General features: G+C 36.4%; 1 protein-coding gene across 6 annotated transcripts in view; it reads left to right on the top strand.

The window, feature by feature from the left end:
• Nucleotides 1–21771, top strand: part of TFEC (transcription factor EC) — a 163123-nt gene that overhangs the window by 61534 nt on the left and 79818 nt on the right. For 2 of the 6 annotated variants that reach the window (XM_019654751.1, XM_019654752.1), the window contains exons 1-2: nt 10777–10865; nt 12735–12868. The exons of 1 other annotated variant lie outside the window; for it this stretch is intronic. Coding sequence is in view for 1 of the 5 variants with exons in the window: in XM_019654750.1 (XP_019510295.1) it covers nt 10782–10865 (84 nt within the window). In the remaining 4 variants the exon portion in view is untranslated. Of the gene's footprint in view, nt 1–10735; nt 10866–12734; nt 12869–21771 lie in introns of those variants that run through there. 3 more of the 6 variants (XM_019654753.1, XM_019654750.1, XM_019654754.1) reach the window with 3 other exon arrangements.

Below are 21771 nucleotides of genomic sequence, written 5' to 3'. Positions count from 1 at the left end.
CATGACTATTTTGTAACTAACAGTTTCTACTTCTTAATCCTTTCCCATCCACTCAACCCCCCTCTCTTTTGGCACCATCAAAATGCTCTCTGTAACTATGAGATTCTTTGTTAGCATATTTTGTTTCTTTAGGTTTCACATATAAGTGAAATCATGATATTTGTCTGATTTATTTCATTTATCATAATGCCCTCTAGGTTGATTCATGTTGTTGCATGTGGTAAGATTTCATTCTTTTTATGACTAATATTCCTTTGTATGTACTACCACTTCTTCTTTATCTATTCACCTATTGATGGACATTTAGGTTGGTTTCATATCTTGGCTCTTGTAAATAATGCTGTAGTGAACATATGGATACATGTGTCTTTTCAAATTAGGGTTTTGGGTTTCTTCAGATAAATATCCAGACATGGAATTACTAGGTCCTTTTTTTTCTCTTATTATAGCCTTCATTTCAAAGTTTATTTTGTCTGGTATAAGTATTGCTACTCTAGCTTTTCTTTTTCCATTTTTATGAAATATCTTTTTCCATCCCTTTACTTTCAATCTGTGTATGTCTTTCAATTTGAAATGTATCTCTTGTAGGCAGAATATGGAAGGGTTTTATTTTCTTATCCATTCAGCCACCCTATCTTTTGATTGGAGCATTTCATTCATTTACGTTTAAAGGAAATGTTGATAGATATGTAGTTATTGCCATTTTGTTATTCATATTTATTATTATTATTATTTTGTAATCTTAAAGAAGTCACCTTAACATTCCTTGTAATACTGGTTTGGTGGTGATGAACTCCTTTAGCTTTTCTTTGTCTAGGAAGCTCTTTATCTGTCTCTCAATTCTAAAGGATAGCTTTGCTGTGTAGTGTAATCTTGGTTGTAGGTCCTTGCTTTTCATCACTTGGAATATTTCCTGCCAGTTGCTTCTGGCCTGCAAAGTTTCTGGTGAGAAATCAGCTCACAGTCTTATGGAAGCTCCATTATTGGTAACTAACTGCTTTTCTCTTGTTGCTTTTAAGATTGTTTCTTTGTCTTTAGTCTTTGGCATTTTAATTATGATGTGTCTTGGTGTTGGCCTCTTTGGGTTCATCTTGTTTGGGACTCTGCACATTCTGGGCTTGTATGTCTATTTCCTTCACGAGGTTAGGGAAGTGTCCTGTCATTATTTCTTCAAATAGGTTTTCAATTTCTTGCTATCCCTCTTCTCCTTCTGGTACCCCTATAATGTAAATGTTGGTATACTTGATGTTGTCCCAGAAGCCCCTCACTTTTTGGATTTTTTTTTTTTTTGCTGTTCTTTTCCTGTTTGGGTGTTTTCTGCTATTTAATCTTCTAAATTGCTGATTTGATCTTCTGTTGCGTCTAATCTACTGTTGAGTCCCTTTAATTCTTCATTTCAGTTATTGTATTCTTTATTTCTGACTAATTCTTTTTTATGGTTTCTATCTCCATTTTTCTGTTTCTTATCTCTGTGTTAAAGTTCTCCCTGAGATCACTGAGCATCCTTATAACCAGTGTTTTGAGCTTTATTCTCTTCTTTCCCTTAGGCTGTTTCTTGGTCTCCTCATTTTGGTTGCCTCCTTGTGTTTATTTCTATGTATTAGGTAGGGCTGCTATGTTTCCCAGTCTTGGTAGAGTGGTCTTATTTAGTAGGTGTCCTGTGGAGCCTACTAACACAGTCTCCCTGGTCACTAGAGCCAAGTGTTCCAGGTGTGCCCCCTGTGTGGGTTGTGTGTGCCCTCCTGTTGTAGTTGAGCCTTGGTTGCTATTTGCATATCAATGGAAGAGACTGATCCTCAGTCTGATGGGTTGTGAGGACTGGCTGTGAATACACAGGAGGAGCTCTTGTGCAGCGGCTGACCCTACAGAGAAGGATTTGCTTTAGTGGGGCGCTGGTGTCTGCTCAATCTTCCCTTTGCGTGTGTTATTTGTAGAGGTTTCTGGGTGGTGCTCTGGTGCAGTCTGAAGCTTGGCATCCAAGTGTATTTGTTCTGGGGCCCCTTGGGAAGGGCTTTGTGTCAAGCTATGTTCAACCGTTGCTTGTGCCCTGCCCAGGACTACTTGCTATGAGCTACAAAGTGATCTGCAGATGGTTGCATCTTGTGCTGAACTTGAAGGTACCTGGGAGAGGCTAAGCTGCAAGCTGCTCTTGCTGGGCTTGGACCTGCTTAGCAAGAGGTATGGGGCATGATGAGGCCAGATGTTATTTGTTTTGGTTTTGTGACCCTTTGAGAGATTTTAATAAAGTCTGCAGCATGAGTCAAGATGGGCCATTTGTATGGCAAAGCCACTGGAAGCAACTTGGGTGGGCCCACCAGTTGGGTGGGAGTCTCAGGGAATCACCAGGGCAGGGCAAATGGTGTTAGTCATGTTGATAGAGATTTAGATATGGCACCCACTATGTGTGCAGGCTGGGTGGGGGGAGAGCCCAACAAAGGAACAGTAGTCTCTGCCAGTTCTTCTGTCCAGGAGAAGGCCATGCCCTCAACCCTTGCTCTGAAGCCAGAAAACATAGCTCTTCCCATATGTACCCAGTGTTCCTTCACTCCTTGCCCCAGTGCTGGAACTCAGAGCAGTTGAGTCCATCAATGAGTAAGTCTGTGTGTGGTCCCTTTAAGAGGAGCTCCTGGGATTCCAATCTTCCTCTCTCTCACTCATCCACAATCTCTGCTGTTTTCACAGCCAGAAGTTATGGGGACTTATCTTCCTAGCACTGAAACCTTAGGCTGGGCAGCCTGGTGTGGGGCTAGGACCCCTCCTGACTCAGAGGAGAACCTCCAGAGCTGAGATACCTCTCCTGATTGTTAACGGCCACATGTGAGTGTGGTACCAGCCCATTCTGCCTCTCTGGCCCTCCTTCCAGCTTCAAGGTGGCTTCTTCTGTATCCTTAGTTATAGGACTTCTGCTAAGCTAGGAGATTCTCAATGATTGTTGCTATATTTGTAATTTTGATGTGGTCATGAAAGAAGGTGAGCACAGTGTTTACCACCTCTACCAGAAGTCTATGATTCAGTTTTAACAACTCATGTTTTAGCCCACCATTTTCTCGTAAGAATTTGATAAGGGATTATTTAAATGATTTTTTCCATTAATAAGCTTATTACTGTCTGTATAACCTTCACTTACACTGCATATATCTTTTCAAAACTTTTGGTTTTCTGTTTGTAGTGTGTGAGACATCCATAATTAATGAAATATTGGTGGATTTTTATTTCTGAATTGTCTTAAGAGAATAATGTTCTCTTCCTCAGAAAAAAAGTCCTTCAGAATGAGGTATTCTTATGAAAAATCATTATATCCACATATGTTCATAAGATACACTATTAAATTTAGTAGTCCCATCACATGTAAGCTTCAGATATTGTTGCCTTAATGCATTCCCTCACTACTTTGATAAAAGCCTTAAGATGTTGCCACTAGTTCTTTGATGATTTCCTCTGATGTTACAGTACCTTTCTTTTTTCTCCAAAAAATCTGTTTTGCATAAACATGAGAAGTCAAGGCAGTTTGAGTTAATGAGTAAAAAGATTCAAGTTCTAGCAATGAAAGTACATATATTTGTGATCAGTTCTCTCACATATTATAGTCCTCTTAATGTAAGGAAAGGTTTTTTTTTAATTTCTGCAAAATATGAATCATTAACTTTAAAAGAAGCCCAAAAATGAGTATGTTATTCACATTTATAATTTTGAGGTCTGTACAGCTATTTCCCCATTAAATCAATAAGATTTATTGATGGAATTTGGAAGAAAGAGAGTCATATTGACCTGGATATTTACTTATTCTTATTCATTTTCCCCATCATCCCTGCTTGACTTCTGAATGAGTTGAACAGGTATCTCCAGATCAGCTTGTTTTGAGTTGAAATGAGACAATGAAGTATAGTTTTCATATATATATAGTCCTAGCTTCCAAATTATTTTGTGGCAATTACATTTAATAAAGAGCCATTGTGGATTACTTATTATGTCCATACTTAGGTTTAACATTCCTGTAGGGATAAGTTATTAGCAAAGTAATAATAAACTTAAGTTTGTCCATTTTAATATGAAGTTCTTCTTTCAACTATAGTTAATAATATGGTATTGCATACTTGAAATTTGCTGAAACTAGATCTTAAGTGTCTTCCCTATAAAATAAAGAGTTAACTTCGTGAGGTGATGTATGTGTTAATTATCTAGATTATGGTAATCATTTCACAATGTATATGTTTATCAAATCATTATGCTGTAAACTTTAAATATATACAATTATATTTGTCAGTTATTCTGCAATAAACCTGGAAAAAATTCAATAAAAAACCCTTAATATTCAGAATAAAATAATACTAGCCAAACAACCCCAAACTTACTTGTGATATTGGTAGTGTCTACCTCTTATTACTTCTCTTTTTCTCAGTGTCTGGACAGTGTTGTGTACACTGTGATTGTCCCTACACTGTGAGCCTATGTAACCCATTTAGTTCTTTCCTCTTCATATACAGTACAATCCTTCTAATGTGTGTATATATATTCCCAAACATGTTATTCTGTGGTCTATTCTAGAAAAGAATGGCATTCTGCTAACTCTCAGGGGAATCTGTGGGATTTCATTTCTCTCATTGTGCTAATGTGTCATTTTCACTTTGCCACCTATCTTCTGTGAATTGATAACATAAACATCTAAAATCTAACTACTGTGTCTGGTACTTTATCCTGTATTTTCTTTTCTTTAAAATTAAGGCTACTAACTACCACTTTTTCTATTGTTTCTCCCTTGTCACACCTGGTGTGTTTCTCTAATACCACATTTATAGCTTTCCATCATTTGCCAGCAGAAAGTGAATGGTTGTAGGTGTGCATATTTTGTCGGAGATGTATCTCTTGCCCCTTGTTTTGGGAGCTGGAAGATCATCAGCCTGTGCCTGGAGGAGTCAGCGTCACCAACAGTCATATTATTTGCGTGTGTGTGCACCTGCTTGTCTGTGTGTATGTGTGTTCTCTTTGTTTAAGAGCTGTCATCCACAATAGGGAGAGCATGACAGAGAGCAGAACTCATGAAATCCTTCGGTCTTTCAAAGCTCAGCTCTGCCTGCTTTGAGTTGAAGCGAGACAATGAAGTGTGGCTTTCTACATGATTAGCAGGATCTACACACTGAGAAAAGAATCACCTCTGAGCACACCATTCCTTGTGTCATAGATTGTCAGATATACCAAGTTGGTCACTGCCACTTAAGCTCTTTTTTTCTTTTTTAACATAGGAAGTTTTTAAGGGGTTGAATTTTCCAGTCTCTTAACTTTATAATTTTTGAAGAGTGTTACCTTTGAAAAAAAAATCAGTGCATTTCATGAAGTATGCAACACGTAGCACAACTTCTGGCATGTAACACACATGCCCTAAATTACTTGATTCTAGAGCTGATATGTAAATAGAATTGTGCTTATACTTTATAGTAGTTGGCTTTCTCTAGCATTTAATTGGATATCCTTTCATTTTTTTCTTTTTTCCTTTATATGTCTTCCTCCTTTTTCCTCATTAGTTGATAAACATAGTGAAAAGGAAGCATTACCATATGGGAACTATAATACTTACAAGTGTTACATTGAAAGATAAGGATACTCACATAGTTTACACCCAATGTAATCAGTATGTTTGTATGCTAGTGTAGACACACCCACTTATTTACATTTTGGGAAACATTTCAGTTAACAGATTTAACAGATCCTTCCTATTTCAGTGTCATGACATGAGATAGATAATCAAGCAACATGAACTGGTATCCTGGGAAATTCAGTATTAACATTTCCTTGAGGGAAACCTCTGTCTACTAAGAATGTATTCCATTTTAAATTTCCTAAGCCATGGCAGTGTGAATTTTTATATACATATATATGTGTGTGTGTGTGTGTGTGTGTGTGTGTGTGTGTGTGTGTGTGCGCGTGCGTGTTTTAAATTAGGGAATAAGAGTAAATCATGTTGGCTATTTCCTAAGATACTCCCAATTTAAAAAAAGGTCTATTGTTGCCATGCAATAATTTTCTTGGGATTTGTTAATACCTTTATTGAAGTCTTCTGAGCTTTTTATTTTCCTTTGTTTAATTCCCACACCGTGAAGTACCTACTACCAACATGAATTTTGACACTGCTACATTTCTTATCACCAAGAGTATGAGTTATCTTCAAGAGAACATTTATACCTTGCTTTACTCCACTCATTTTGTCAAGGTCATATTTAGATTTTGTTAGATTATTGCATATTACATCTTACCTTACATGATAAACAAGGAAATCTTAGCCCCTCTGTCCTCTCCTTCTACTTCTCATTTCACTTCTTCAGAATGTAGTTTTATCAACTAAAAATAATAAAAAAATATTCGTTAAAACAAGTGTGCATTGATGGCTCTTTTGTATGCATGGACGTTTTTTTAACCTCTAAAGGAGTGAAAAATACTGAAAATGCAAACATGGAAAGTATTTCTACATATTTCTTTATTATATAGCTCTGATCTTATTACTCTTTCCAGGTTTTATTCCTATAAAATTAATTGTGTTATTATATTTTCTCAGGATAACTTTGCTTGTAACAAAATTTGAATTTGTGAAGTATCTCTCTTATATTTTTATGTTCCTCTGAAAGTTGACAATTTCCCCCTTGCAGATATATTCTGGAAGGTGTTTTTGTTATAGATCTTAAGAACAAAAATCACAATGCTGATAAACACATATACTCTTACATGGAGTTTTTCTTCTAGTTTAGTTCTTGTCTCCCCAAATCATGGTAATCAAAATTATGACCTTGAACTCTTTGTCTACCTGCTCTCTTATTCCTGTGCCTACACTCTCTTCTTGTTTGTATTTATAGTAAAATGGTTGAATAAATCTCATAGCTTATTAGTGGATGGACTGTATTTTTTTTTCAGGTGACATTATAGAAGAATTAACCTTTACTAAAAGTTGAACACTAAATGCTATTGTGAGAGTGTTATGCTTATTTGTCTTAATAACAAATTCCTAGGTCCCTCTTCTCAGCACATGACGGGGTTGCAGGTTAACTTCCTTTAAAGTAGGCATGGCCATTGACAGCTTTGGCCTATGAATGATGGACAGAGGGATGAGTGTCACTTCCTGCAGACGCTGTAAGTACCTGCATGTAGCTCTCCATTTCCTGTTTCCTTGCCTCAGTGGAGTTGAAAGCATTTTTGGAGATTGATCCTCCAGATCCTGGGTCCTTGAGTAACTATGTGGAACACAGCTTCCCCACTAATCCTCACTGGACATGTAGGGTATGAAATACCATTTTGTTTTTAATACTCTGTGTTTTTTAGGAGTTGTTTGTTATGACAGCATATCCTATCCTTCCCTGTCTGACAGAGAGCACCTGTACAATTTTGGCAGACTGTAGAAGACTTGTCATTTTTCTAATCTCTAGGGAGCTGCAGTGTCAATCACAGGAGATGCCATCTCATTTGGAACATCCTAACATTTCAAAGGAAGAAGCTTTATACTTTTATATATGTTATGGATAACACATCGTCTAGTCTGAGTATAGCAGTGCTCAGATTAGATGGCAGTCTCCATGGAATATTTTTGATTTCTGGAATTTTATATATAATAATCCCTTCCCAATTTTAAATATATCTTCCCTTCTTTACCTTAAGGATTCATTACCTTCCAAATGCAAATGCTTTGGGGAGGGAGAATATTTTATGTCTCATCAGTCATTTATACCTTAGTGAATAAAATGTGTAATGAATTAATTATAGACTTTTATAAAAATAGTTTTAGATAGTGGCAACGTGGGGAGATGATACGGCATCATGGCACCTGTCTGGCAAAAGGGGAAAAAGACAGATGTAGCGATTGCATGGTTAAGACAAATTTTGCCTGCTTCATAATTTTCAGAAGGGATGGCTCTTCGTGTAATACTACAGTATATGCTACGATTACACACAAGCTCTTGGCATCATAGAAGAATTAAATCACATTAATGCCTTAAAGGTTTCTAGAGATTCTTTGTTCAAAAGTGAGTTGTTGGGGGCAAACTTAACGAAAGTCATTTGATTCCCTAGATTGAATGTACCCATTTCTCACAGAGCAATGATAAGTCCATGCACTGTTGCTGATATGGATGGATTGATGAGCTGATGTTTCTGAAGTTCATTGAGGTAGATAAAGAGCATTTTGGAAGTTAAAAAACACTACTATTGCAGCTGCAGAGTGATGTGCATGTTTTCCGTGTGTTCCACAGCCCTCATGCCGGATGTGCTCTTGTTAAGGATGTTTTTTGATAGAATAAAACTTAAGTGCAGATTTAAAAGATATTATTAAAATTTACAAATATGCTCGTTAATGTGCTAGTGAAATAGTAGAAGTCCAGATAAGTTTCAATGTTAGTATTTTAGTGGGATGAACTCCTGTATGGTGGTGGTCTGGAGTTCTTAAATGATACTGGAATTCAAGGTCAGATTTGACTTTTAGGGCTTATCTTAAAGTACTATTCAGGCAAAGTCTGGAGTCATCATGTAAAAACAGAGAACATTCACTTTCTAACTTCTGCACTTCCCCAAACTAGTGATGAAATCAGACTTTTGAATAGCCAGTATCAATTATTTGATAAATGCCTTTATTATAATATTAACTTCTCTAAAAGTACAACTCATTTTTCTGAGTGACATATAAATTTCAGTTCTATATACTTACATCTGATTTACTTGCTTGTTTTCTATGGTAATATTGATCTTGGAATTTCTTTCCAAACTTCTTAGGAGAGATATATTGTTTCCTTTGATTTATTTGATTCCTTTTTAAGAAAAGCTGGGTTTCTTTGGTGTTGAACAAACTGGACATTTTTTGAAAATTAATGATTGTGTTTAGCTCGGCTAATGCTGGTAAGGATACAGGAGTTCTCGTTGGCATAAAAACCCTCGTGGGAACATGTGTGTGTAAAATCAATTGCGATTAATGGATTTGTAACAATAATCTTTGATTTTTTTGAGACTGCTATGAAGGCAATCCGAATAACAACAAATACATTGTTTTTCTTTTTTGAAGGGCTGATATTCTGTTTTCTCGTCTGCTTTTTTCTTACTTGTAGAACTACTTTTTGGGTCCGCTTCCAAAAGTATGTTAGCTGCCACTTGGCAAGCATCAATATTTTCCTGTTTGATCTGTTAATACTTTTTAACTTAAACTTTATTTAACTAGACATTACCTATTATTGATTGATCACCTTAGTGTCCCCAAATGTGTTCGACTTTAGAAACCAAACAAGCTCTACTTCCATGGCATTTCTCATTTCGATATTCTATTTCCTCCCAAAATCAGGTGTAAGAAAATAATCCTTTTATTCCCTATATCATTTTTGTTCATTATTTCATATATTACCCCATTAGATTACTGTTTTTCTGTCTTTAACTAACTTAAACCAGGGATAATTTACCTTCCAAAATCTATTAGATTTTAATCTCCTTGAGGGTATTGATCATAACGGTTTGTCTTTGTATTCCAGTTCCTGATCCATGGTAGACAGATATTCAATAGGAGCTTATGAATGAATGAATGAATGAATGAATGAATGAATGAATATGGTGTTAGTTTTGATGGAGGGGTTAATATGAAGAACGTTACAGCTCAGTATTTAATATATACTGTCTACTGTGTGACAGGATCAATTCTAAGTACTTGGGAGGAGATGCTGCTTGTGTTGTGTCTGTACTTCCATGTCCCCGTCACCATTTCAGGGAATGAGAGCTTGTCTTCCAATCGCCTGCAGCGGAAGCTTTGTCAGAGGGCTGCCCTCAGCATGACAGAATCCACTGCTAATGTGTAACTTGGGCAGGAAGCATGATGTTTTCAAACAGAAAGGCAAGAGAAATGTGGACGTAACCTTTGCATGAAACTTCAGTAATTAACATGGACACTTTGCTTCATATATATATTGTTTTTAAATATAGGTAAAATAAGCAAATGGTGTAACTGTTATAGAATGAATGCTAATTTTCACAACACAAATTATAGTATAAAAACAAAGTTGTATCTTTAGATTTTTTAAGTTCATGCAGATAACTAATATATAAAATGAGACCCCTTTAGAAGTTTCATTTTTAAAGGCAGTAAATGAATAAATAGTGCTCATGTCCCTTAAAAATACAGATCAAAGTGGTTATGAAAAACAATAAAAATTAGAAATCCTATAAGCTGAATTGAATATCTTCCATCTACATAGGAAGATAAAATATTCTTGGACAAGATAAATATTGTTCTGGAGTCACATTGAGAACAAAATTAGAGGTAAGGAAAATGTGATTACATGAAATACGGGGAATTGGATGGCCGTAGATAAAAATTCAAAATCTGATAATACTCTTAAACAAAACTGCAGTTCTTAAAAACTGAAAATTGGTGCATGTCAGTTTGTTGAGGAAATGTTAACTGCGAGACTTAACATGCTGCAATAAATGCGGGATCTTAGTCCATTTTGATAACAACCATTTACTGCTTGTGTATATTCTGGGAAGAAATGTTAATTACGGGGCAATAATGGGATAAATGAGATCTTTTACTATGCTGGAGCTGTTTTGTTGGAGTGCTGTTTCTCAAATTGGTAGCATATTTCAGATAAAGAAAGGAAGTTCCCTTGCTTGAAACTGCTGTGTCATTTCTTCTTCCTTAACTGAAATTCCAACCAAGTTTCAGGAAATGCCCTAATGAGCCACTTCTCTTTTCTCTCCTCAACTAAGAGGATTCCAACCAGCCCAAATTATTCATGATCTGAGCGTGTGCTTTGGTTGTCTCTTTTGGCATGGTGCTTATATTATGGGAAGAGGGAATAAAATTTGGTGCTGTTTGTAGAGGTGATAACACTGATAGAATCCAGTCCTTACTGGTAGGTAACTAAACTGGCAGGTTAATTTTCTATACTTTAAGCAAACTCTGAAGATGAGTCTAATCAATACCTATTTTACTTTGATATGTGTGGCTTGCTTATAATTACGGTTTCATTTTGCATGATCACTAGGTATCAAGATATTAGTGTAGTTAAGATGTGATTTGCTATAATTTTGGTAAAATATATCTGAAACTCTATTAATGTCTTATTTTAATCAAGATGGAGAAATCACTGTTTTAGTTCATGATAACTGAAACAATTTCTTCTTCCAGTTTAATATTCTTAGATATTTACTAAATTGGAGCATGATTTAACATTTTATTGCATCTTATGTGTTGTTTTTTGAGCAAGTGTTAATTTCTGTTTATATTGTAGCAATGTATATTTCATTGGCTTTTAAATGTAGGAAAATATGAGTACTGTTCATAGCAGAAGTAATACCAGATAGTACTTTATTTAGCTTATGTTATTTTTCCAGGGTTAAACATTTTTCTGTTTTTGTTTTTTTTTAATTAAGATTTGGATGCAGAAAGTTTGTGTAGGAGATGTCAGGTATCCCAAAGCAGTAATATTTTATAGTAATAGTTTTCAATAGTAGTAATTAGAGTTGGAGTAGGGAGTTGAAGATTACGTATGTATCTGTACATCTATGCACACATATATGTGCATATTATATGTATATATGTATTTATTTATTTACATGGATTATAATCTCATACTCTCAATGCTGTCTTAAAATGTTTTATTGAAATAGACAAAATAGACATTTTGAAAAAGAATAAGCCTGAGGTAATCTTTAACTCATTTCATGAAATTTATTAGTAACTTATTTACTAAAACCTTCATTTAACATTAAGAGACTTTAAAATAACTTTCACAATTCTTCCCTGTTCAGAGATTGTGTCAACAAAGCAAAATGAAACAATGTAGAGTTCATTATCAAGATTATTCAGACAATTCTGCTCCACTTCTATTTTAGATGAATCTAAGGATAGCTTCATACTTTTGAGTACCTTTTGACTTAATACTAAATCTTTTACTTTCTTGGTAGAAGCTATCTTAAAGAAGCTAAATTTTGTGATCTCTGTTTGCAGACTTAAAATAATCTTTTTAAAAGCGATAAGACAAATTATATATAATTTTCATGTTGTCTGTTTCTTTGGTTTTAATTACTATATTTTAAATTTTCTGTTTCAACCTAAAGCAGTAGAGTAGTTCAATGTATGAGTAAATTTTATTGAACTGAAACTTGGAGCTGACGTGAAAAATGAAACAAGCTGAAAAATGTTTCTTAAAAATCAGCTTAATTTTAATTTTAATGTGGCACAATGGTTTCTTATAAGTTCTAGATAGCCAAAATAATTATGAGACATTTAAATATTATGCAATTTTCTAGCATAAGTGAAATATTCAGAAATTGTGGTAATTAACACAGTGGAAGTAGAAAATAATTTTGAAAACAGTGGTTTGAACAGTTAGAAAGGAGAAATAAGGAAAGGAGAAACTAAAAAAATATTCCAACACAATGGTTTCAAATGAACTAATGAAATTTGATTCAAAGGGAATAATGATGGATATGGATAAAATAATAACCATGTTAACCATGTGGATATGCAATCATTCAATTTAAATCAATGTACAAATAAAATAATCTGATATCAGCTAGACATGCCAGACTGTTCCCAGAGGTAAATTTAATGAATTCTTATTGTAAAAACTATTAGATTAGGCAAGGGAGTGATAGCAGGTCCAGAAAGGTAATGTTTACAGATAGCAGATTGCAAATTTTATACTATTTGGCAAACAAAACAAATGTATAGTGCAAACTACAGTTCCTGTGCAGTTTTACAGATTATGTTTACCTAGAAAGAAGAGTCGGTGAGGCATAGAAGAGAATGCATGAGGAGAGGAGGAAGAATCACAGGTATCCTCAGAAACACCCTAGGAGGGGAGAGCTTAACAGGAGTCTTGAAGAAAAAAACGACTAACAAGAAACTAAGGTATAGAAATAGTCTTTATTTTATAGAGTTGTGAAGTCCCAGCTTGTTAAGGGATCTGTGAGTTGGGTGCAGGTGTTGGGAGTTGTATTAACATTTGGTAGATGTTTCTTTACCTATGAGAGCTTAGAGGTTGATAGGTAATTTTGTGATTCTGTTAAATCATATTTATTGGAGCTGAGACAGTCGCCTTGGCCACGTACTCATGAACAAAACAAAAAGGTGGTATGAGAATGTATTACAGTTAGTTTATGTTAAACATTAGGAAAATTGAGGAGATGGAAAAGTGACATAGTAAGCTAGGCTGTGAAATTTCCTCAGGTCACCCATTTTAAGAAGAGATTACTTAAGGAGAGAAAGCCCTTGTTCCCAGTTTTGTAATTGCTCTCAGGATGCAGCTTGAGCCTAATGATCGTCAAGACCCAGTCGATTGCAGTTTTTCTTTCTCTCTCTTCAGGTTTGAAAGAGTAGGTGAGAATTCAAAAGTAGAACTAAAAACGGCAATTGAAGGGAATGGGCCTAGGAAACAGAGCTTGGGTTTTAATAAGAATTCCCCTGCCTCCTTATATTCATTCCTAAGAGTTAACCATGGAAGAGCGTTTCCAGACCACCGTTTCCTTTCCTGGAACTGCCTCAGCCTGTGTGCTAGAACAGGCTGTGATCACGTTCTAGCTCCCTCCACTGAGTCAGGGAATCCCTTGGTCCCCTGCTTTGTTCCTTTCTTTATTTCTTATTGTGTGAACATGTTTCCAATACAGAAGTTCATATGCACGTGAACAAAGTTCTAAAAGACATTCAGCATCCTTAGCTGTATTTCCATCCAGGTAAGAATTTGAGCTAGAACTTTCTGTCTGTTCAGATATTGTCCTATGTCCTTTAATCCCCTTTTGTAAAACTCATTCTCTCAAACATCTCTCCCCACTCCCCCCAAATCTAGACCAGTCCCTACTGTCCTGGAAATCTCAGCTAGTGTCTGTAGGAAATTTCTCAGCAGCTAAGATATTTACAACCTATTCCCGTTGATCCTGAGCAAATTCAGATGGATTTGAACCTACCAAACCATCTGAGGTCTGCAACAGTTTTGTAAGCAGCATTTTTTTTACCATCAGACTAAGTTCTGGTAAACTTTTAATGTTTCTCTCCATTTGGTCAAACATTTTTCCTCTTCTGTAGCTTATATTGTCCTTCACATGTGCCAGGCACTTTTCACATGCTGGATGATTTACTCTTTCCATCATAATTCTACTTGCCATTAAACATTTTCCATTAAACATACTTAAACATACTTAACATTAAACATACTTAAACATAAGTATATTCAACCTTTACATTCACTCTGCTCTCAAAAATTTAAAACATCTATTGTTTTTTATTGGAAACAACCTTTTTTTTTTCTTATTAGCCTTTGAACACTATTGTGACATGTGGGGTTATAGTGCTTGGAAAACTCTGAGCATATCTACTCAAGTGTAGAGACAAACTAGGAGGCAAATCTGTCCAGTGAGGTGACCAATGACACTGCCTTCTGGAGAAGGTAGAAAATCTGTGATTTTGCCTTGATCAGTAACTTAGTTAATATTTATGTAAGTTTGGTCAAGTTGAAGGTGTGTAAGTAGAGGACTGTACCAGGTACTAGGTTTTGAGGATAAGCTGTATAAGCTATGTTACTTGCCAATGAGCAGTTGAGGCATTTCAACAAGTAATCACACTAAAACGTGTTATAATAAAAGTATACAGAAGGTGCCAAAAATGTATACACATTTTAAGAAAGGAAAACTGTATTAAAATTGTAGTACTCAATATATACTGATAACAAAAGATGAATACAAGTCACATTTGACTTCTGCAATTACAAGAGGTACTCATAGTGGCTACCATCAGCCTAATTTTAGTAGTGTTTTCCTTTCTTAAAATATGTATACATCTTTGTGGCACCCTCTGTGTATGAATTTGCTGTGAGTCTGGGGTTTTACAAAGGGTTTGAAGAGATGATGGTTGAAGTATATCTTGAAAAATAATTAGCTATTCTCTGGGCAGGCAAAGGGTAAGAGAGAGGCATCGGACTATAAACTAGCACGTGCAGAGCTGTGAGAAGCAGGCCATATTCAGGGGTCTTTATTGGACCGTGGCATCCTTGTGGTGGATCATGTAAACTGAGGCTGGAGAAGTAAGGTGGGGTTTGACCCTAAGAGCTATGCTTTAAGTGTTGTGAGATTTTAATGAGGGGAGTAGTTGGGTCTGACTGTTTTATCCGGATATCTCTGGCCATTCGGGACACGTATTGGAGGGGTGAAAGAACACAATCATTGGTTTTAGATTTAGTTTATAGAGTGCTCCTGTATCTGCTTAGAGAGACCAGGGCAAGCATGCATCTCTGGGTAATACTTTGCAGAGTGGTTGCAGTTCTGGCAGGAATCGAAGACAAGGATTTTGCTAAAAACATGATATAACCTGCTTCATACGAAAATCAAAGGTGGTGGACTGTGTCGTTTTTACTGTAGAAATAACTACTTAAACTGAACATGGATTAGCTCCCAGACCAGTAGACGAAGCAAATATTTGCAGGTGATTCAGTGATTTCTTTGTGGTCACTTGGCTTAGTGCTGATGGAACACGCTGTGAAATAGGAAGTCAGTTCAGCATTTTTAGCCTGCTACTAACTTGCCATGTGACTTTGAATAAGTCTCCTTTCTCTCTCTCTCTCTCTCTCTCTCTCTCTCTCTCTCTCTCTCTTTCTCTCTGTCTCATGTGTGTTCGCTGAATACTTTAAATTGCGGTGAGGGGTCTGGTGGTGTTAAAGTTAGGGCTTCTGTGCCTGAAGAACACTTCTGAATTTATTCCTGGGATATCAAACTTACATTGGATGTGGGCGCCCTAAGATTGCAAAGCCAGATCAGAGCCCAAAGGTAGGACCTCTCTCCTTCTTATGGGATCCGTGATCTCACATTTTGGACAGATTTTCAGAGCATGAAACAAACCATTGGCTACTGTTTCACTATTGGACCTCCCCAACCCCAACATTCTCCTCTGAAAACAGCCTCAGAGGACTCTGCCTTAAGACAGAGCTCTCAGAGCAAAATTGAATATAGAATGAAGCAATTCTTTGTATAATTTGGGAAGCAACATTTAATTTGCCATTCCTTCATAGGTCCTGTCTACTTTTCCATATTTTCTAAAAATGTATTGCCAATAAATTTGCATTTCTATTTGTTTCAACATAAAACACTGGTTGTAGTAAGTTGTATCTAAATTCACTTACATTGAGTCCTACTGAACACACCCAGTGAAATGCATGATACAATTCTTGATCCGTTGCTTAAAACATATTTGTCTAAAGACAAAACAAACAACAAAACAGCAAGCAAAAATATTCCAGAATATTCTAGAAGGAAAGAATTTATCAAATAAATGCATAAGCTAAAATATTAAGTCCTCTACTGGGGGATAAATGAGAGTCATGAAATATTATAATAACTAGTCTGCTTGAGGAGAAGTCATCTTAGAAGCGTTTTAGTGAGTATCGGTATCAGCTATATTACACAAAGTGTTCTTTTTTCTTGTCTTTTCTTCATCAGTTGATAATAGCTAACAATGATTGGGCTCTCATCAGGCACTAAAAGGCTTTGCATGTCTCACCTCATTTGAGCCTGACAATACCCTTGAGGGAGGTGCTGCTCTCTTCAGAAGAGAAAAGTAAGGTTTTTGAAGGATGGGTTCCTTTCCCAAGGTGACCAGTGAGTTGGGATACAGTGGGGCCTTGGATCTAGGTCTGTATGGTGCTCAGACACAGGTAAATCATACCATCTTTTTTTGACCACTTTTAAAGGTAAATTTTATTTTTGTTGTTCTGTTTCGTTCATTTTGAGCAAGTAACCCTCTTTATAACAGAGAAGGGGAAACCATGTTAAGGACAAGGTTTGGGGCGACTCAGAAAGCTCGGCGGTACTAAAAATGGTTCCTAGGCTATTATTACATGGGGATAACAAGGCCTTTGCCTGTATTAGGTTTGCTAAAATAGCAGTTGCAGAGGTAACAAGGGACCAGAATAGATGGCTCTATTTCATAAAATAAAGGGGCAAAGTGAAGAGGCTCATTAATGTTGAAGCAGTAAATGGATAACCGGTGACAAATATCAAGTAGATTTGCTTCAGTTTGGTCAAAGAAAGGTCATTGATTATTTTTGGTTAAACTGGTTCACAGAGGCCAGGTCTCCACTAAAAAAGGGAATTAATTGCTCCCATTCCCCACTAATTGCCTCAACATTTCCCTTTGCTTTGTCATTGGAGATTTGGTCAGAGAGGCAAAAAGTCAAAAGTCAGAGTTTGATGGAATCTACATAAAAAGGGAATCTGAGGAGACCAAATTATGGCATTTGGTGTAATAATGATAATGATATTTAGCATTTTTCCCTGGGAGTGCTGTGGATTTTTAGAGACCTTTTCAATCTTTAATCAGACCGTAGGGCACATTTAAGGGAGTTCACTGTTTTTATTTCCACCTAGAGGATAAGGCATCACAGAGCGATGCAGTGACCTAAGGCAGGTCTCCTGAGATGTTAATCCTGTGTGTTGGATTATACCCTCTTATGCAGAGTTTTAGCTGGAAGCTTGGGCTCTTCCCAGAGGTATAATTCATTCATCCTTCTTAGGAGTCTTTAGGCTTCCTGCACATTACCATCTGAGATTACTACTTTTATCAATGACAGAAAAATCAACCAAGAAAACAGCATGAAAGGTTTTGATGTCACAACAGTTGCTTAGTTTGTAGTTTATTAATTGATGCCCCAGCCATCTTCAGTTAATAAGGCATTCTAATTTGTATTTGCTGAATTAACCAGTCTTTGAAATCCTTTGGAATATGTGAGTTTTATATTTCAGGCATTTTTGTTTTATTTTTATTTTTGGACCCCAAAGTGGAAAGGACATGGGCTCTGGATATGATAGGTGAGTGTTCAATGATTTTGGCTTCTCTGGTTTACTTGTAATACCTTCAGAGGCCCAAGAGACTAATTCTCTTCAGGAATGCCCAAATCTGCAATATCAAGTACTTTTCTTTGCTAGAAGCATCAGAAGCATAAGTTATAGTCTCTTAGAAACATGCTGAATTAGAACTAGTATTGTTTGTTATTAGAAATTATAAAGATATTGAATGATGAAACTTTTAATTGGAACAAGACCTAACAAAAATGTTGTTATAAAAGAAGCCTGGTACTTCATTAAAATACTTTATTTGAACAGGTGTTCTCACAGTTTTGGTGACCTTGAGCTAGACCATCTTCCTGTGGTCAGATGCCTCTCTACAGCAAGCCCCCTCCCCCTACCCTATTGAAAGTGTTGTGCGCACATTAAGTCATTTAGTAATCACAACAGTTCGAGGAACTGAGCAGCAGTATTGCAGAAAACATAGATGAGGGTCCTCACATCCTGTGAGGCAAATATTTGGCCCAAAGGCACACAGCTTGTCAGTGAGGCACTTAGGTTTGAAGCCAGGTGGGCTGCTTCCCAAGCCTGCAGTCCTGACTGTGACTCCACCAATGCTTTTGAAACCTCAGACTACTATTCAAGGTTGCCATTTGTGCAAGCTGAGAAATTAAATTGCTTTCACCCTCATGTTTAAATTAATTAAGAAATTCTTAAAGCTTGTTTTTCTTCTGACAAAAGTGACTATTCACACTAAGAATGGAAAACCATTATCAATAGTGACATCTATGTCACCAAACCCTACATTGAGCTCTTTCTAAGTATTTTAATTTAATCTCAAAGAAGACAACTAGCCGTTCCATTATCAAGACACATGTCTCAGCCCTCTGACGAAGAAACATTAGGAGCTGGGTGTATGAGTCCTTCAGTCTCCTAGGGTGCTTTCCTTTTGTTCACCTCTTCCCTTGGCCTCCATTCGTAGCACCCAGGCAGGCCCAGTGAGCCTTTCTCCTCTGTGTTGAAGCTGAGGACCGAGTCTGAAGGGAGCCATAATTGTCAAACTAGTTACTCACAATTTTTTTGACTTGTTTCTCTTTAAAAAAAAATTTTACATTGTCAATTACAGTTGACATTCAATATTGTTTTATATTAGTTTCAGGTGTACAGCACAGTGGTTAGACATTTATATAATTTACGAAGTGATCCCCCAACTTGTTTCTCTTAAACAATGTAACTTAATAAAACTCCTTCCAAATATATAAACAGGGCACACCTACTAAAACAGGAAGAACTAAGACTGTGTATACATGGGAAACCGGGTTTGACTGTTTTGATTAACTTGACTGCTCAAGTCAGTCAAAAAGTAATCACCAGTTAAGCAAACCATTTTGACAGATTTTTGGCCCACTGTGACTGCTTATTTGACTGGCTTGCCTGTCAGGTTTAAGTGGTCAGATTGACTGGAGACAATCTAACTGGAAAATTTAACTTTGGAGGACGTGGGTGTCTGTATACCAGAATCTACTTTAAATAACATTATTTGAAATTGGCACCTATTTTCCTGGGACCAGTGAGAGAAGTTTGAAAGTGACACATTGCAGCATTTGACTTTCTAGAGTGAGATGTCTTGCTGCTCGCTAGAGCTGGCAATGTATTTATAGGCTAAAAAACAATCACACATTTTTCCCTATGCACACATACAAGTAGAGTTCAATAAGATTGAAACTCTACCCTAACTTGGCCAAGTCCTAATAAGGCATCATATTCTCTAACTCTTCTGAAGGGTTGATGACAGACGTGTGACAGCAAATAACTTCTCAGATATCAGGTTACCAGTTCAGCCGTTAGGTACTAGTGGTTCAACAAAGTTGACCTTGCCACTAATAGTAATCTTTCAAAGAAGAAGAATTTATGAGACAGACAAAAAAAACCCAAAAACAAACAAACAAAAAAAACACCAAACAAAACCTTTGACGAGACAAAGGAATCTGGTTGACATTATTATTTGAGCTGCTTTTTAAAAGCAAGCTCCTTTATGTTTATGTTCCTTTAGGAAATTTACTTTGAAATGAGCTCCCAGGTTTGGGCAAGATAAAATCACCACAATAAAGACTGAGAGAATGTTTTATTTTCACATTTATGGGGAGAACATAATGAGGTTATTGTCTGCTGTGAGCACATTGTTATAATGTCTGGTTTACGTTGGTTGGTTGAGTGTCCTAGTGCATTTACACTGAGAATTTGAAATATCCTGTTATTGTGTGAAAGACATTCATGTGCTACTTTCCATGCTCCTAAAATCCTAACTTTTCCCATGCCAATGTTTTGTGAACATTCAGGATTCAGATGCTATCTCATGTACTTTTATTAAATAAGTTCAAAGGTAAGATTAGGTAGATGCTAAGGCCAGTGTCAGTAATGAATATAATGATGACACTGTTCTTAAAATATCTGGCTTAATTGTCATCTTTCATCTTGTGTTCGAGTCACTTGATATATCATTCTATTTTTTCAAATTATGTGATTAATAGAAGGAACGGAAGCTTATTTCAGCTTTCCTTTCAAAGTTTATGCTTTCTAGTCATTTTATGATTGTTTTTAGCAATAAAGCTCGTTGACCTCAGTAAAAGTGAGGAGTGAATTACATCTCACAGTTTGAAGAATGCTACAGAGAGTCTTTGGGGATATATTTAAATTTTATATGTTCTCTACATTATAGAACAATTACCAATAATGTTTCAATGATCATCTGAATGCTTCAAATCTTCCGCACATTTAAGATTATTTTCTTAGGCTATGAAAATGTGCACATTTACCTCTCTAGCAGCAACTCATGCAAGTGCTTGAGGTGTTGTGCCCTCTCCTGGAATAGGTATTGTCATTTAAACATATTTGTTAATTTGAAAGGCAAACAGCTTCATTTTAATAATCACTTCGATGAGGAACAAAGTCTCAGTGGTGAGACCAGTGAGGATGGGAGCTGTCCCTTTGCTTTAGGGCTCTTTAACCTATGCTTCACGTCCACGTTCTCATGGACAGTGCCCAGGGAGCAAGGCTCCTCACCTCGCTGGCTTGCTGTGAGGTTTACCTGTGAAAGGTGGGGGTGCTCCAAGCCTTGTGCTTGACCTGAAGCAATCTTTGTGTACTTATCAGCAATGTATGCCATTGTTACACTATGATTATTAACATAGTTTTTACTTTAAAGAGAGCACCAAAATAGAGATAAGCGGGTTTGGATTGATTTTTAACTCTGTGCTACTTTAATAACTTGCTTAACATCTCTGAATCTTAGTTAGCTCATCAATAAAATGTGTCAAATAAGGGATCATATCCACAAGGGATCAAATAACAGATCATAAGAGGCATCAATGGATAACAAGGTGGTCTGTAAATTGTAAAATACTGTATAAGCGTTATACTATAAGTCTTATTCATTAATGTCTTGGATCTCATCCCAGTTGTCTGCTTGCCCTGTAATCTGTGGCTGCATATTTAAAAATTCAGTGTCAGTGACAGAGAAGGCTCACACAAACTGTGACACTGATGGCGAAAGTTATTAAAATGGTGGAAATATTTAGAAACCAAATTATTTACACCATGCATCACTGTTTTTAAATTAGCTCTCATGGAAACATCGTATTTAAAGTTAAGAAAAGGGCCACCATTTTGTCATTGTAAAATACCCAATAAATAGTAAGGAAAAAGATGAAAATCACGTTTGGTGCTGCCATTTTTGGAGATCATAGACAAGTACACATTTCCAATAAATCTTATATGGTCAAATTTTTGCCACCACCAAGCAAGTGACCAGTGTTAACAAGCATGGATATTGATGGGAATTTTGAGGGACTTTCTAAGGTGGAGATTAGTGAGAAATTGAAGGGGAAAATGTTGTAAAAGTCAGCGTTTCCCTGGTTTGAGAGCTTTCAGGGATGATCCAATGCCAGCCTGGGACCACAGCTCTCAGCCTTTCAGTTCTCTTGTTCT

The sequence above is a fragment of the Hipposideros armiger genome, unplaced genomic scaffold, assembly GCF_001890085.2.
Source record: "Hipposideros armiger isolate ML-2016 unplaced genomic scaffold, ASM189008v1 scaffold_230, whole genome shotgun sequence".
NCBI classification, from domain to species: Eukaryota; Metazoa; Chordata; class Mammalia; order Chiroptera; family Hipposideridae; genus Hipposideros; species Hipposideros armiger.
This window is presented reverse-complemented; position numbering and strand designations above follow the sequence as displayed.